The 18,510-nt window shown below is 43.0% G+C and overlaps 1 protein-coding gene across 2 annotated transcripts in view; it reads right to left on the reverse strand.

Moving 5' to 3' along the window:
• Positions 1-18,510, reverse strand: part of CORIN (corin, serine peptidase) — a 387,855-nt gene that overhangs the window by 191,901 nt on the left and 177,444 nt on the right. For both annotated transcript variants that reach the window (XM_088475236.1, XM_088475237.1), the window contains exon 4: positions 18,187-18,397. In XM_088475236.1, the coding sequence (XP_088331362.1) occupies positions 18,187-18,397 (211 nt within the window). The remainder of the gene's footprint in view (positions 1-18,186; positions 18,398-18,510) is intronic.

Here is an 18,510-nt window from a genome sequence, read left to right on the forward strand (position 1 = left end):
AGGGAACGCCTACCGTCAGAAGCCGGCCCCACTGACATCACTAGTGATGTCAGTGGGAGTGATTTTGGCTCTGATAGAGCCAAAATCACTCCTGGCCTTGCGGTTGAGAAACTCAACCGCAGGCTTCTGCTCGCACTGGCGATGGTCGCGATGGTCAAGACCATCGCGACCATCATCCTGCACGCTCGTATAGGCTGTGGGTGGTGACCCACAGCTATACGAGCGTCCAGGAGGATGCTCCATATTTATGGAGGTGGGCCCTGATTCAGAGCGAGCGCTCTGGTCAGAGCGTCCGGCTCTGAATCAGGGCCAATACCCGAAACGCATTAAGCATAAGGTGGCTGAACTAATTGGGGTAAATTTACTAAGGGTCGAGTTTGTGTGAGTTTTGGTGAGATTGCATTCTCACGTGAGTTTAGGCATTTTTTTCATCTTGCAAATGTACTAAAGACAAACTCTAGTGAGTTTGAAGTGAGTTCTCTTTTTTCACTGTTAAAACTCATGTGACATTGCAAACTCGAAAAAACTCACGATCAGCCAAAATAGGAAGTACTTTAGATGAAAAAGATGCAACTTGCAAATTTACTAAGATTCGAGTTTCTAAGATTTCGTGTGAGATTGTAGCAAACTCACTGTGAAATAGAAGTTTTAAACACTCACCCCCTGAGCTGCAAGTTTGGCTGAAGCATACACAAATCATTGTGATTTGTGTATGTTTTTTTTTTACTTGTTTAAGTAGGGTTAATTATTTTAAAAAAAATGACGTGAGGTCCCCCCCCAAAAGACTAACCAGCCCCGGACTTGCCAGCCTGTCCTGGTACCTAAAATTATGGGGAGCAAAACGAGTAGGGTTCCACCGTAAATTAGGTACCAGCACCAGGCTGCAAGGCCAGTCTTAGTTTTAATTATAGGGGTAAAAAATTTGCATAGGGGTTCCCCTATTATTAAAATTAGCCTTGCACCCTTTCTAGTGGGGGGCTGACGCCACAGCCAGGGGTGCCCTTTCACCGGGTCCCCCAGCCGCAGCATCAGCACTGACCGCTGGTCAGCCCATGCCAGGGACCCCTGGGGAGTTGGGGACCCCTCAAATAAAGGGGTCCCCCTCTCCAGGGCAACCCTGGCCTAGGCTGATAGCCCGGGGCTATCCCCGCCACCCCTGGGCGGTGGGTGGCGGGTTGATAGTGTAGGTGTAGTGTTAAAAATTTAATTAACAACATTGTCTTTACAGTAAAACTGCAGGTCCCAGCAAGCCTCCCCTGCATGCTGGTACTTGGAGAACCACAAGTACCAGCATGCAGGGCATAAAGGGGCCACTATTACCTGTAGTTCACCTGTAACGAAATGTGTAAAAAAAAAACAAGACACACACACACCGTGAAAATAACTTTTTATTACATCCATACGCACTCACACATACTAACCTTCTTCCAGATGTTCACGTCCCCTTCTCAATGTTAAGTATCCAATGGAAGTACCTGTAAAAAAAGATCCAATACTTGTTTCTTTTCTTTTCTAATCAAAAGAAAAGAAACAAAACTGCTGGGAATATTTAGAAAGTGTTTGACCTTAATATAAAAGGAAAGTACATTTATTTATTTATTTTTATTTTTTCTAAACTCTTTTTTATTAAATGAATCATGGCAAAATAGTAGAGACAGAGTCCCAAAACAAACACATCATAAAATATACTTATCGCGAGGAAAAAGCTGTAGCAATTCAGACAGTATAATTGTGATTACATTTTTAAAAGAAAAATTTCTAAGAGCCAGATAGATATCTCACAGCAACGGTGTGGCCAGCCGTCAGGAGATAAAAAAGAGAAGAAAACCATAGAGGAAAAAGTTAGTAAAGAGAAATAAGAGGACAGGGGGGGAAGATGGACTCTAATTACAAAACCTCTCAAAATAATAAGAGTAGATAAAAGAGTTAAATGTTAAATGGGGAGGAAATGTTTTGGCATGTCAACCAAGGGGACCATATTTTCTAGAAAGATTTCGAGGTGTTACACAATATAGCGGTCATGTATATCTTGTAGACATAACAAATACATGATATTATTGCCTGCATAGGATAGGGTGTTGGGTTCTTCCAGTCAACTGCTATTTGGCAGGTCATAGCAGACACGATATGTCGAAATAGTTTATTCTGATGTCTGGCAGGTATAAGGGAAGGAGAAAGTGCTGAGGATCAGAGGGAATAGTTGTCTCAAAGAGGCGCGAAAGAAGACCAATTACCTCCTGCCATATAGTGGTTAGTTTAGGACAGGACCACCAGATATGCAGCAAGGTGCCCTCGCCTCCACATCCCCTCCAGCACCTATCCGAAACATCGGGGAACATTAACTTTAATTGGGAAGGTACATAGTACCATCGATATAACAATTTATAAACATTTTCCTTGATTTTAACACAGATAGAAATGGAGGCGGCATTATCCCAAATATCTGTCCAATCCTCAGTATCTATAGAGTGACCCAAATCTCGTTCCCTTCCCATGCCATTTCGTGGCATTCCTGATTGGGACTCACTTCTCACTTAGTAGAGAGTAGATAGTAGAAACGAGACCTTTAGTAGAGGGTCATTTCCAACATATAGACTCAAAAGAAGTTAAGGGTCTGCTGGTCAAAATAGAGTTTATTTTGGAATGAAAATGCCTAATTGCTATTTTATCTCGAATTTCAGAAAACTGGGGAAAATTAGTGTCTACAGTGATATCATTTAAATAATAGATATTACCCGATAACCAGGCAGTGAAGGAAAATTTGCATAAACCTGGAGGGAAAGCAGGGTTATGAAATAATGGAATCAAAGGGGACAGGCTCGGAGCTAACTTAAAACGTCTATTGATAAAATCCCAGATCGATAAAGAACGGGAAAAATTACAGGATGAGAAGAAACTATCCTGGGGTGATGAATCCTAGATAGCCATAACAAGGAAGATACAGTGGCCAGTCCCAGCTCCTCGGCCTCAATATCCACCCAGACCTTCTTCACATTAAAGTTACACCACTGGGCACAATGAGAAAGCTGCACAGCATAATATATTTTTTAAAATCAGGAATGCCCAGACCACCCCCCTAGAGCAACGCTGAAGCAGTTTTAGCCTAATCCGCAGGCACTTTTGGTTCCATATGAAATATGTAGTTTGAAACTGAAGGAATTTGAAAACATAGGGAGGAATATAAATTGGAAAGGTTTGGAATAAATACAAGACCCAAGGAAGAACGCTCATTTTAACAGATTGTATTCTACCTATCCATGAGATTAAATAATTAGACCACTCATGCAAATCATGAGTAATGCGATCTAAAAGGTGAGGGAAATTTGCCTGAAATAACCGATGACCAGTGATGAGTCAAAAAAATACAGAGATACTTGATTTTCTTTTTATGGCAAGCACAAGGGAGCAGGGCCTCTAGTGTTTGTATTAGCGGAGCAGGAATATAAAAATCAAGAACGTCAGTCTTGGTAACATTAATTTTATAACCCGAGTATTGAGAATATAAGTTAATTTCTTCTCGGAGTGAATTCAGAGATTGAGCTGGGTCAGTGAGAGAAATGAACACGTCATCAGCATATAACGCAATTTTATATTCAGAGGGACCTGTGGATATACCAGAGACAGACCAATTATAACGGATCCTTGCCTCCAGAGGCTCCATAACAAGTGCAAATATTAGGGGAGAAAGGGGTCAACCCTGCCGGGTACCATTAGCGATCCCAAAACCAGTGGAGTGAACATTATTAACAGAGACCCTCGCCGTGGGGGAACAATAAAGCGCCGAAACGCCGTCTACAAATCTACCAGAAAAGCCCATTTGTCAAGGACTGCAAATACAAAGGGCCAGGAGATGCGGTTGAAGGCCTTCTCCGCATCTAGCGCTAATATTAGGGAGGAAAGTTTCCATTTATGAATAGAGTGTATCAAATCAATTGCCCTTCTAGTATTATCTGATGCCTGACGTCCCGGTATGAACCCGACCTGATCAGGGTGTATCAGATAAAAAAGCAAAGGAGCTAGTCGAGTGGCTAAAATTTTTGCATAGATTTTTCAAATCGACGTTTAATAATGATATCGGTCTATAATTAAGGCATTGCGTAGGGTCTCTGTCAGGTTTAGGGATCACCACAATATCGGCCCGGGTTGTATCAGTAGCAAAAGAAGCGCCCTCTAAAATATCATTGAACAAAGAGGTAACATGTGGAGCAAGATCCTTTGCAAACAACTTATAATATTGGACTGTAAACCCATCGGGGTGGGGGGGCGGCTATCGTCTCTTTGTCTGTAATGCGGTCATTGAGTGTAGTCAGTTGGGACTCAGGGCCTGATTCAGACCCGCTCGCGAGCGCTGGCGGGGGCGTGGCTGCCCAGACGGAGGCGTTCCCATGGGGATCATAAGTAAAAGAACCAGACGACGAAGAATATAATTTGTCTATCGCACCTAATGCTTGCCTGCGACGCAACTTATTGGCTAATAAAGAATTAATTTTGTCAGCTTTATCATAAAAGCGTTGACGAAGTTTCTGCAAGCTAAGCGCAGCGCGACGAGACAGAAGAGAATTAAGCTGGCCTCGTATGTTCTCTATTTGGGACAGCATAGAGGTGCTAGGGGATACTTTATTTTGGGCCAGAATTGTAGTGATATGTGACTCAAGGAAATGAATCTCCTGCGCGGCTGTTTTCCTAACCGCTGATGTTTTAGCAATAAGAAAACCCTGTATGGCAGCCTTATGGGCTTCCCAAAGAATACTAGAGGTAATATCAGGAGAGGTATTTTCCGCAAAATAATGGGTTATCGCCAGTTTTATTTCTTGCAAAGCGGGTAGATGTTGTAAAATGGAGTCATCGAGGCGCCAACTACGCTTCCCACGAGGAGAGCAGTATGCATCTAAAAGAATATAAACGCCAGCGTGGTGTGTCCATGTGAAAGGGGTAATAACGGCCTCTACAACCAAAGAAGTGATGGCTGAAGAGATATGTATCATATCGATCCTAGAATAATGCTGATGGGGAGCCGAAAAATGAGTATAGTCCTTGGCATGAGGATGCTTAAAACGCCAGGAATCGCAAAGGCCATAATGCTTGAGGGAGGCAAGGAGAGTACGAGAAGCTCTGGGAAGAGACGTCCCAGAGGCGTGGGCAGGTGGATTACTTCTATCTAGCAGGGGATCTATAATGGTATTAAAGTCCCCACCCATAAAAATATGGCCCTGTGCTTCTCTGCTGAGACGCCGAAACAAAGAATCAAAAAATTGGGGCTGGTCTTGATTAGGGGCATAAACTGATACCAAGGTAAGAACCTCAGTGCCGAGGGTACCAATCACCATAAGGAATCATCCCTCAGGGTCTATCACAGTCTTAATGTGAACAAAAGGGACATTACGACAAATTAAAATGGCCACCCCACGTTTTTTACAGATCGCTGAAGCAAAGAAGGTCTGGGCAAACCACCTACCTCGGAGATGGGAGTATAGGCCTGTAAGGTGTGTCTCCTGTAGGAATACAATATCGGCTTTCTCTCTCCTACAAGCCCCCAAGAAGACAATACGTTTCCTAGGAGAGTTAAGCCCATTTACATTAATAGATAGCAATTTTAGAGACATAGAAAAGTATATAAAGATATGCTACATACATAACATAAAAATATAATGAATCAGGAATTGGTACCATAATAAAGCCATCCTTGAGGACAGAAAAGACAAAATTAGGAAGGGAAAACAGAAAAGAGCCACAGAGAAAAAAATTCAAGAAAAAAGAAAAACAAGAAACAGAGAATCCATATGGGCGAAAACCCTGGAAAATTGGGTCCCAAATGTGGATCGCAATAAAATTATCAGTATAACATCTATTAGAAATATTGAAGGGAGCATGGGGGGTAGTGGAAGGACTGTCAAATATAGTCAGGGCTACCTGGAACCTTACATATAAAATTGGTAATAACCAAATCCAACAAGAATCCATATAATACAGGGATCATATACCTGTGTCAAAATGAAAAGAGAGGGGGGACTAGGGAGGTGAGATGTGGGGAAAGGAAGGGGGAGGGGAGTGGGAAAAACAAGGGAAACGAAAAAACACATAATCTAAACATTGTAGTATACATGAAAGTAATAACGTATGTCGCAAAGAACCAAAAAGAGAGGACTGTTGCTCCCAGCAAATTTTAAAAGGAACAGTGTAGGGAGATTAAACCCTATTATAAAGAGAGTAAACACCAGAGAGTGACCGCATAGTTCAGGTGGGGTCACAGTCCTTAGTATGGTGACGGGACACCCTTGTCCAGTATGGTGAAGGAGGTTGGGAGCGTTGTGGTTTGGGAGAGAGTGTAGTAGTCACCGGAGCAGAAGTCAACGTCGGAAGAAGGTTAAGCTTGGCTAATCATTCTTGACCTTGAGTGAGGGTCTTGACACCATGCACAGTGTTATTTGCTGAAACCTGAACATAAAGGGGAATCCGCAGCGATATCTGATTTGATGCTGTCGTATAATCTTGGTAACTGGCTGAAGATCCCGCAGTTTCTGAATAGTAGAGGGGGCCAGGTCCTGGAAGACCTGTAACTGCATATCTTGGAAGGGTATCACTGGAGAGTCTCAGGAAAGTACATTTCTTTTTGCTCAATTATTTTTTCTCTGAGAGACTGTTTTTTGCGCCAAGTATAGGACAATATTTTTACTGTATTTTTCTGCAACTTTATGCAAATTCCGCAACAAAGTCCTTCCCTGCTGTACAGTGTCTGTGCATCTGAATGTGCAAGGCCTGAGACACTCACTTTCAGTGTCCATATACGTTGAAATATAGCTTGGTGCGTCTTTAGATGCACCACTGGTCACCAGGGGCATCAAGAACAGCGCCGGGACCAGGGGGGGGGTGAGGGGCGCGGACTAATCGTGGGAGGTATGGCCAAGCTCCCTTAGGCTTAAAAAATACAAAAATAATATCTTTTTCAGTGCCGGGGAGGGAGGTGCCCCTGTTGGTCACAGCATCAAAACTTGCACCAACTTTATGGCAGGTGCACATTTGGCCTGATTCAGAGTTGTACGCAAAGCCGATCGTTTACCTGCAAATCTTATGTTTTGCAATCTGGATCTTTAGCATATGTAGACATGCTGCAGGCTTTGGGGATGGGTAGGGGACAGTGACGGACTGTGTTCATGAAAGCGGGGGCGAGATGGCCCCGTTTTCAAGGCTAGCCAAGGACAGGGTCTGCATCTTCTGACGCAGATTTCCTGGCCTCTGCAGTGTGATTACATCTGACATCCTAAGTAACCTGAGGGCTAAAGACTACAGATGCACACTCTGAGCACTAAGAACAATGATAGTCAAAATGACCCTGATAAACTCTACTATTAAATTGTATACTGTAGAGTTTATCAAGATTACTTTGACTATCATTGTTCTTAGTACTCATAGTGTGCACCTGAATTCTTTGTACCCTGCATTGTTCTACAATTCTCAGCATGGTAGCACCTCTTATTATGTTTAAAATTAGGGTGTGCAGTCCAACTCCTCTCCCTCCTTACACTGTATTTGTGTATATATTGTACACTTGAAGGCTGAGACTCTTTCTGCTTGGTATTTGCACCCCACCCATTTGCCCTTAGGTGCTTTTAATCATCTGCACAGGTTCCTACATTGCTGTCTATATATTAGAATGGGTACTATTATAGGTAAGTCATGCTTGCCTACTCTCCCGGGAGTTGCGGGAAGCTCATGATTTTCCAGGTAACCCCCAGCACCCCAGTAAAAGTAGGCCGATCTCCTGCATCCCGCCCACTTCCTAGGAAAGTGGGCGGGATGGGGAGATTTTCCAAGAAATTTGCAGGTCCATAGGGAGGGGGCGGCGCTCTATGCCATGAATCGCACCATTTAGCCCTGCCCCTTTTCACGGACCTGCAAATCGTGGGCTTTTCAAGTAAAGGGGATGGGGCCTAATGACGGCTATAGTCTGGCGCCACCCCCCAAAGCTGAGAGCAGCAAGTAAGTCCTGGATAAATTGACATAATGGGCCAAATGTAATAGGGTGAGAGATTAGAAAATGTGAGAGTTTTATCACACTTTTTAAACTTCGGCCAATGTAATAGAGTCTGAGAACAAAGCACCAGTGCAAACTCCCATGTTTTTCAGACTCAAAAAACTCTCACGATTTAAACTCTCATCCAGATGTTTTCCCATTTTGAAGAGAAAATTCGACCAATGAGAGAGATTACTGCTAAACTCTCACTCTATTCCATTTGGCCCAATGTGCTTATATTAGAGATGTTAGGGACCCATCTGATGGGGTTCACCTTGATGCGGTGGATGGGCCAAACATGTACTAAGAACCTCCCTTATACTCCATTTTATTTATAGAGTTTATCAGGATTATTTTGACTATCATTGTTCTTAGTACTCCTGTATGCACCTGTATTATTTGTCCCCTGCATTGTACTACAAGTATCAGCGTGGTAGCACCTCTTATTATGTTTAAAATTAGGTTGTGCAGTCCAACCCCTCTCCCCCTAACCTGAGGGTTACTCAGATGTCCAATGGTCACGCCTGTGATCCGATGCTGTATCTCCAGAAACAGCAGCAGATCACAGAAGCTGACTGGAAGCAGCTATTGCATATTGTAGCACAGCCGCTGCATACACAGACGCAATGGCTGCGCTACAGCGTACAACACTGCATCAATCTACATCATACATGCCTACCCTTCCGGTTTTTGCGGGCGGCTCCCGATTTTTTGGGTAACCCCCCCCCCGCACCCCCAGAAGGGTAGGCACCTCTCCCGCATTCTGCCCACTTCCTAGTGAAGTGGGCAGAATGGGGAGAATCACAGCGGCGATCGCGGGTCCCCGCGTAGGGGGCGGGGCTTAATTACGCAATTCTTCATGAATCGCATCATTTAGCCCCGCCCCCTATGTCAATGTGTGCCGATCGCGGCTATTTACCATGAAGGGGGCGGGGCTTAATGGTGCGAACCGTCAGGCCCTGCTCCCGTCACAGCTCACTTGCTTCTCCTCCCCGGACATCTCACGGGGAGGAGAAATTAACGGTAGGCAACTATGATCTACATTATCCATCCGAATATGGCCTCCTATGTCAATGATTCTGCATCTCTGTACACCACCAATACCAAAGACAATCCCGCCATGACACTCCTGTAACACGCCCATAAGATAGACCATATGCATGAGTCCGCTTAGCCACTTCCCTGTCACTGCACAGGAACGCCCAATACATGCTCATAATACTTCTGACACAGTGCATCTCCCTCAATCGCAACTGCATCTCTGTACGCACACAATCTGAGCACATGTGCGACTCAGACGCTTTGGCAGACGGAAAAACAACAGCTATTTGCCTGAATATCCTCATAGCGTGGGACTAAGAATCAGGCCCAGTAACTACAGGTTAAAGCACTGGGTGATCCATGTCTGTGTATGTTATACTACCATTAAGCAACATGATTTCATTTATTTATCTTTACATTTTTATTTAACTTTCTGAATATGGTTCCTGTTATAAGATCGGACACCTGTATAGTCACTCTCCATTGACTTCTGTATAGTCTGAACAAACAATGCAACCACTTTGTCCAGTTTTATTCCAAATTCAAATGTTTGATGTTATTAAGCTTGTCAGGCTTACGTCTGTTGCCTAGACAACCAGCACAGGACACTCACCTGTCTAAACATACAGTACGGTACAAAATGTGTTTCAGTCATGCACCATTCCCAGGTGACCATAAACACACACATTTACTCCTATGTGCCTGTTTACCTTAATTGGCAGCTCCAAAAGTCTCTCTATTCCCCAGGGAAGGTGTTTTAAAAGTTTAATCCAGATGTCAATGGCTCACACGATGAGGTTAACATGTCTTTGCCCTTTAGCCAAATCATAGATAGGCATATTGCAGGATATATGACAAAATATTTCACTGTTATTGCTCTAAGCAGGTCTAATATGTTTTTATCTTATGGTAAGGAAGAAGAGTAATTTGTACCATCGATTAAACTCTATTGCTTTCACAGCTACAAAGCAATTTATAGCATTTTAATGAGATTTGCCAGCAGGTTAATTTTTCTCTAATTGTTTACATTTAACTTATTAGCTACTAACCATGAAATAATACTTGCGGCTACTACAAGGCACAGGCGTCATGCAGTCATTAATTCATCACTCTTATTATCTAGAGCAATTAATTGCTGCAATAAATCATCTTTGTGTTGCAGATCTAATTTATTTATTGATAAAAGAGGATGGCTGAAGGTAGTGCTAGTATCTATAGGCCCTGTTAGGATGCTGCCTGTGAGGAAAGAAAATTAGGGTCTCGCTTCCCTAAATAGTATAACAATGAAAAAGCAATACCTCTGGTGCTTCCTATAGTGCCTGTGTGGATTGTTAATGATACAGTAACACAATGCAATGATATGGTGGTATATAATAATGAATTTAATAATATTCTATATAATAGTGATACATAGTATGCAGTATATATAAAAAAGGGGGTGAAATAAAATGGCTGGTATCGGTACAGTTATAAAACATATATACTCACAACATAAAACAAAAGACAGTGCAATCCCTATATAGATCCAATGGGAGTGAGTCAGATACACCTCTCAGCGTTTTACTCTGTGACTCCTCAAATGTTGTAATTTCACACTGGAATGATAGTCAATAAATCCAACATGTGTGGTGGAGTGACACGTTTATATCCTCCCCACAAGGGTATAGATGAACAATGTAATTCAAAACAGGCCAGTTGTAGTGTAGTGGATCATCCACTGTAATCTCACCGTCCTGAATGAGTCTTGTATATTGGATCCGGTGGTTACGTCGATGGAGGTGGGCGAAACGCGTTGATAGCGAGAGGGCACTGATGGACGCTTGCATTGCATCAGGTACAGTACCCTAGAGTTTTATGTTGTGAGTATATATGTTTTATAACTGTACCGATACTAGCCATTTTATCTCACACACCTTTTTATATATATATACTGCATACTATGTACCACTATTATATAGAATATTATTAAATTAATTATTGTATACCACCATTTATTTGCATTGTGTTACACTTACCATATCATAAAGGGCTCTATTTACTACAATCCGCATTTGCGAATTCAGGCAATATCACAGGGATTTACTACAAATTGTGATAAAACTCTGTCCCTGCAAATCCCCTCCGCACACTTATCACGGAATACCAAAAAATGCCGTGATAGTGTCGACGCATGCGCCGACCGACCGTCGATAAGTCCCACCCCTGGCACTAAGCCCCGCCCCCGCAATTGTGGACCCCCATCTTTGGATATCATACGCTTTCTGTAGTATAGGGTGTTACTGATTGGGGATCTGGAACAGCTTAATTTGAAAAAAAGTGACTAGATACATATTATTGATCATGGTCAGAGCGACACGTGGGGTGGTAGAAACACAGGAGTTCAGAGTGACTTGTGGGGTGCACATGGTCAGAATGGCAAGTGGGGTGGTCTGAATGGAATGTGGGTTGGTCTGAATGGCTTGTGGGGCTTGGTCTGAATGGCATGTGGGGTGGTCTGAATGGCATGTGGTGGCATGTGGGGTGGTCTGAATGGCATGTGGTGGCATGTGGGGTGGTCTGAATGGCATGTGGTAGCATGTGGGGTGGTCTGAATGGCATGCGGTAGCATGTGGGGTGGTCTGAATGGCATGTGGTAGCATGTGAGGTGGTCTGAATGGCATGTGGTAGCATGTGAGGTGGTCTGAATGGCATGTGGCAGCATGTGAGGTGGTCTGAATGGCATGTGGCAGCATGTGAGGTGGTCTGAATGGCATGTGGTGGCATGTGGGTGGTCTGAATGGCATGTGGTGCATGTGATTAGGTCAAAGAGTTAATTTTGAACTTTACAATATGTCTAATCATTGTTATTGAAAATATGACATTCTGCTGTCAACACGAAGTGCAAAGAGAGACAGAACAGGGCACTGGGTCACTAAGTGCTACTTTAAATAACTGTTTCTCATTTCTTATCATTATATCAATGTTTGATTTTGCCTGCGTGATGTCTAATGTTATTTTGTGTGTGTGTAAACTGTTGTTACACTTCTTGTACAACAATATGGACTCTTGGTGACACCTTATAAATAAATAATAATATTAATAGTAGCAATACTACTACTACTACTACTACTACTAATAATAATAATTCTAATAATAATAACAGAACAAGATTTAGATCAATACATGTTGAAAGTGTGGAGTTTACTTTGCTGTTCCATACATTTATATTTCTAGATTTTTCTATATTATGTGCTTGACATTTTAGAATACATTGTTTTAAAAAAGTATTAATACCACATCCCCCTACCTCTACCAAAAAAAAAAAAAACACTGACCCCTCTCCCCTGCCACCTGCCCCCAGGCATTTCTCAACGCATTTTTCTGGAAAAAAAGCACTGACTAGTACGCCAAAGGAAACCGGCCCGGTAACTCTAACTGCTCTAGGCCTATTTCGCAGGAACATCTGCCATATTGCTCAGCTGCTTCAAAATATCTTTTGCTAAATACTGGCGATAAAGTGTTTTTCTTTTAAAATATTTCATCAGGGAAAGAATGAAGGGTGTACTGGGTTTATACAGCTAGCCAATTCCTGGCTACAACAGAAATACAGTAGAAGTGCACCAGGTGTTGAGTCTTAGCAGGACAGGACAGATCCAATGCCAGATTGGTATGGTTGCTGCTCCCATAGCTGTCACTGTACCTGGCTTGTAAATATACTGATGGCAAGAGCCAAATGGCTGCATAGAATTTACACATTCTTATGTTTTTAAATAGCAAGGACAGTAAATAAAGAAATGGGTATCTGTGAGCAACTCAATGCAACTAAAGCAAATTATATCTCAGTGTTTTATTTACCCATTTACAGTACATTCCTAGGCAGTATTAATGCTGATTTCAGTGCTGTAGCAGTTCACACTTGTGTGCTGGTCTGCCCCCCCTACCTTGCAGGGGCTTAGCCCTAACTTTGTGGGGCTCATAGTGAAGTTTTGGAGGGGCACCTTCCCAATGCTTCTAGAGAGACACCTCTCTCCACAGTTGTTGTTCATTTTATGCCACAAAATATTGCCCTAGTTAACTTTATGCACCATAGAGTAATAGTGCCCTAGTTTATTTTATGCACCACAGAAGTGCCTTAGTTCACATTACACCACACAGTGCTACCAGTTCACATTGTGCCCCATTGTATTCTCTCTAGTTCACATTATGTCACACAGTTTCTCCAGTTCACATTATGCCACACAGTTTCTCCAGTTCACATTTTTGTCACACAGGATGTAGTTAATTAGCCACCGCATGGCATGCTGGCGTTCGAAATCCTAACAGCCAGCATCCGTAACGTAAGTATAGCAAGACGGGTTAGATTTACACCGCGCGCGAAGGGAGGGCTTAGGGTTAGGCTGCCGGGGTGGAGGTTAGGGTTAGGCTGCAGACAGGTGGGGTTAGGTTTACGCACCACCGGGTGGGGGTTAGGGTTAGGCTCTAAGGAGGGAGAGTTAGGTTTAGGCACTAATGGGGAGGGTTAGGGTGCGAGGGGGGGAAGCTTAGGATGTAGGAAGGGAGGGTTAGGAGGTGAAGGGGGGAGGGTTAGAATAGTTACGGAGCCCTGTCGGGATTCTAAGCATCAGGATGCCACTGTCGGTGTTTTGACGGCTGGCATCCCGGCTACCGGGCTCCCAACAGATGCCACACAATGAGCGGGGACCAACCAGCTCCTACCTTAGTGTGATACTTTCTAATGCAGTAAATTCCATTTTGGGTGAAGATCTTCTTAATTTAGGCACAATGTCCTTTTCTGGGACAGCCCTAGTTTCAAAGCTCAATTCCCGCCACCCCGCTTCACAAGACTTTAAACAAGGAGAAGCCTACTCTCCGACAGTGCTGGGCTTAATGATTAGCTCAGCTGTGCCTGTGAGCGTGACACAGTGTTGAGATAGAGAGACAAAGTTCACCACTGATGAGTCCCCCTTTTCAGGCCTGGGCAATGGGCCAGACCTAATTTATTAGCAGGCAATTTCGGGAACTAGGGCCCCCCTAAGCCTCTGGGTCCAATAGCCATGGCACCCATAGCACCCACTATGGCTACACCCATGCGCCCTTGTGATGTAATGTAATGTTATCATGAAGAGAGGCCTAGGACCAGGAAGCTGAGTGCCAGATGGCTCTCCAGGGTGTATGGTGCTGCCATTCCAGGCACCATGCAAGCCAAATACAGATTACACAGGGGCAGCAATGGACTATGGCACTGCTCGCATACCGTCATTGGTGGTCCTGGTTGATTTAGTCCAAAAAATAGCTGTATCAGCAGACTGATAAAATTCACAAATAAGAATGTCCTACAATTCAGAAGGAACTCACAGGAGTTTGGAATCACAACTCTTTCTAGTTCAGAGATTGGAAAGAGTAATTGCAATGATTTGTACACTAGCTGACAGTAAGTAACTGAGGTCTGGCACCTAGTAAATCTCAGATACTTGGAAATGTAGAGCTCTAAGGCTAAACAGCTTCAGAGGATTAGATGTTTACAACATTGTGGAAAATATACTTCTTCATTAAGAGGCTCATAACACAATTGTGCAATTATATAAACAATACTTTTTGCTAATGAGAACTAGAACAGCTCTTTACACAGACACCGTGTACTTATTTGCAAACTAATTACTTGCAGGGATAAATCTTCTATTATAAAGAGATGGCAGAATGATTTACATTACAGTAGGTTCCTTGTATTTTCAGTTCTCCTACTCATGTTTTCATTAGAGAAAGAAAATGTAATAGCCCTGCAAAATATGAAACGCCCATATCAGTAATAATAAGTAACAGAAAGCTAATTGACTTGTAATAGTCTTGACAACCACTTTACTTTTTTGCCTTCTAAAAATAAACTAAAAAAACTCTTTAAACTTGGAAGATCAAACAAACTGAAGGAACCAATTAAATGTTCCAGAAATTGGAAACACTTTACAAAGTTAGCAATATCCAAGTTACACTGTAAACTAATTTCTCAAACAGTTGTGTCCAATAAAAATTCAAAACACAGCTGACCGCAAACGGAGACTGAAAACTAGAGGAGCAATTCTGTTAGACATTAGTGGGGAATAATATTATTACGTGTAATAGGCTATGATTCAAGTCTAATATTTTTCCCATTAAGGGGGAGATTTACCAAATCTTGGAGAGAGATAAAGTAATGAAAGTATTATTAACATAACTGATAGTAGTAGGTGGTGGCATTAGTGGTAGTGTGTGCAATGTTTTTCACAATTCATAAAAATACAAGCCACCTTCAGCTAAATGCAATGTGGGTGGGCAGTGAAGGGCATGTAAAGAGGTTGGTAATAATATTTATGAGAGAGGGCAAGAAGTCTGTGACAATTAGGCTGTAATCTATTATAACAGGCTAGTGAATTATCACTGGGGGAGGTAGGAAGGCACCCACCTGCGCACATGAGCCCTTCCAATGCGAAATTACTATAGCACCATGCCTAGGCCGCAGACCAAGCTGCTGAGTCCTCAGCCTGACACAGATACCCTGGAGCAACACATAGGACAGCACCATTGGAGCCACAGCTCTTGCTTGTACTGTACCACCCAGAAAAGCCCTCCTTATTTGTAAACTAAAACCTGGGTGAAATAACCCTGCCTCTCTGTTTGCTGACACTTGTTATCATGCCAAATTGTTAATAAAATGATTCTTACAACATTTGCAAATATAATGGAATAAAATTATTAACATGTATGTATAAAGTACCAAGGTATTACAAATAATACAAACAACAATGCAGAAGCATACCTTCATGTACATAAATCATGACTGAAGTGAGGACACTGCTGACATGAGCTTATATAAGCTAACATATTTTTCTAATATATAACGGGTAATAGTGTCCATCTAGTGCATTCTCAGTGAGTGCCAGAGGGAGGCGTGCACCCGTCTGCCGTGCATGCGCCCTCCTCATGCTATATTTCTACAGGGCTCCTCCCTGGCTGTAGCCCAGGCAGTGAATCCCTACGCCGTCACTAGGAACCACGAGAGCTAAGAGAGGTCTGACCTCTGACATGTGCTACTGTGCATGTGCTGCCTCTCCGCACATATTTACTCTCCAGCGACCATGAGGACAGGTCGGACCAAGAGACTCACCACCATAAAGCCTTACAGTGGCCTGCAGTATGCTCACAAGTACACTGTTCTACACTAGAACACCAGAGCTACTATCCACCTGAGTCAGAACTGCGATCACGTAAGGTGCACTGTAACGCCCAGCAATACCCTGAGATCCAGGCTGCCACAAATAGTGTATCACATCTAATGCTGTTACACCTCTGTACTTTCCTGTGTCACATGCTACCTGTTGTTCTGCCTCATATATAATAAATATCTAAGAACTGGTTAAGCATGCCACATGTGACCTAAAGCCGCATACACACTAGACGATGTGTATGCAGCGATATCGTCAGCACTGGGCCTGGCAGGGGTGTCACGATATCCCCAGATTGGGCTGCATGTACAGCCGACCGGGGATATCGTTAATGACCCTCCGGAGCACGCATCGGTGGTTGTTCGGACCATACACACTAGACGATATGAACGATATATCGTTGAACGATATTGCTATCGTTCATATCGTTCAGTTTTATCGTCTAGTGTGTATGCCCTTTTACTGCCAACAGCACCAATTACTGACTTATGCATTTAATTAACATCATTCACTCTCTGGTCAGTTATATTATACGCTGGTGTATCAATTCATCTGACTGCTCCCAATAAATTCTGCTTGTGCATCATTGTGACAGTCACCACCGTCTCTGTTAATAAAATAACCCTGCCGCTCCAAATGTAGGAATATACGAATGTATCCCCATTATAAGCAGCTGAAACACAAAGCAAACCAGTACCTGGTTGATGGTGTTGTGCGGGTGTGACCCTCCCTCTCCAGTCTGCATAGTGGTATATTCCACATCTTTGCGCTATACTTGTGAAAGCAGAGAGTGAGAATTGGCGGTAGAGGAGATAGCACTACCATGCTCCTCTCCAAGGACATCCCAAGGAAGAGAGAGAGGTAGGGATGGAGATAGTAAGAGGATGGAGAAAGATGGGAGGAGTAGGAAGGAGTGAGGGATGGGAAAAAGGAGGAAGAGAGAAATCAGAGGAAGAGGAAGGGAGAGATAGATGGGAGGGAGATATAGAGATGGGAGGAAAAGGTACAGAGAGAGATAGGTGTAAGACGGAGAGAGAAGGGAGGAAAAGGAAGAAAGGTATAAAAAGATGGGAATAATAGAGTGAGAAAGATGGGAGAAAGAGAGAAAGAGATGGGAGAGTGGGAAAGAGAGATGGGAGGAAGATGGGATAAGATTGAGAATGATGGTAGGAAGATGGAGAGAGAGCTAGAGATGGGAGGAAGAGTGAAATAAAACGAGATGAGAGGAAGATGGAAAGAGTGCTAGAGATGGGAGGCAGAGGGGAAGGGAGATGAGAGGGGGAGACAGATATGGAAAGAAGACGGGGAGAAGGGAAAGAGAAGAGATGAAGAAGGGAAGATGGGGAGAGAGATGGGAAGGTGGAGACAGACAGGAAAAAAGCCTCTGGAACACCGGGCACAATAGCTAGCGACCTGGTGAATGACTGGTACAAAATACTTGTGAATTTATATATTTTTGTATTTAATTATACTGGAATGTTGAAACTATATGGATCAAAAGCTGGATGTAGAAGTGCACTTATGTATGTGGACTAACTGATGCATTCACGTGTGCTGTGAATTGTAATAGATTTATGGGCAGGAAGTCTTACGTTACACACACCCCTGTCACATCTTTCTTTCCCTTATATTCAGGTTCCAGTTTTTATCTTGAATTTTTGGAAGGTACTGTATGATGTGTGCATATAATTCATAACCTATCATTTAAAACAACTTTAGCTAAAGCAGCGCCTTGCACCTGTGGAAATCCATCTCTGTCATTTAATGCATTCATCAAATAAAAATAACATGTTTCCTAATAGTGGCTGTCGGCTGCTTTCTAAGCAAATGTGACATGTTTTCCTGTCGCGTCTCTGCTATAAGCCATGTGTTTAAGGCACAAAGAGTTACGTTCAGATTAGATAACAAGTATTCCACAGAGAGTGATTGTAATCATGGATGATTTGAGTTCCCAAATACCTGTCATCGCCATGAATCACGCATTCAGGAAGAGCCAAGCTACAGCCGAACAGCATGATGTGTTGATAGCAGCTGAGGCGACTGAGATAGCTGAAGAACTTCAGGAACATATCCATATCAATGCTCTTGACAAAGGAATACATAGACTTTGGAACAGTGAGGTTGTACGGCAGCATTTGGCACTGGCTGTGGGTGATGCTTACACACGTATCTGCAGAGGAAACAAGCCAAAATGTGAGTAGTGTGAAAAAAAAGGAATCATCCAGAAAGTCCAAATTTAAATTAGATTAATTAAATGACCCAGATTTTTTTGCACACTGGGCC

The sequence above is a fragment of the Taudactylus pleione genome, unplaced genomic scaffold (genome assembly GCF_031769625.1).
Source record: "Taudactylus pleione unplaced genomic scaffold, aTauple2 ptg000169l, whole genome shotgun sequence".
NCBI lineage: Eukaryota > Metazoa > Chordata > Amphibia > Anura > Myobatrachidae > Taudactylus > Taudactylus pleione.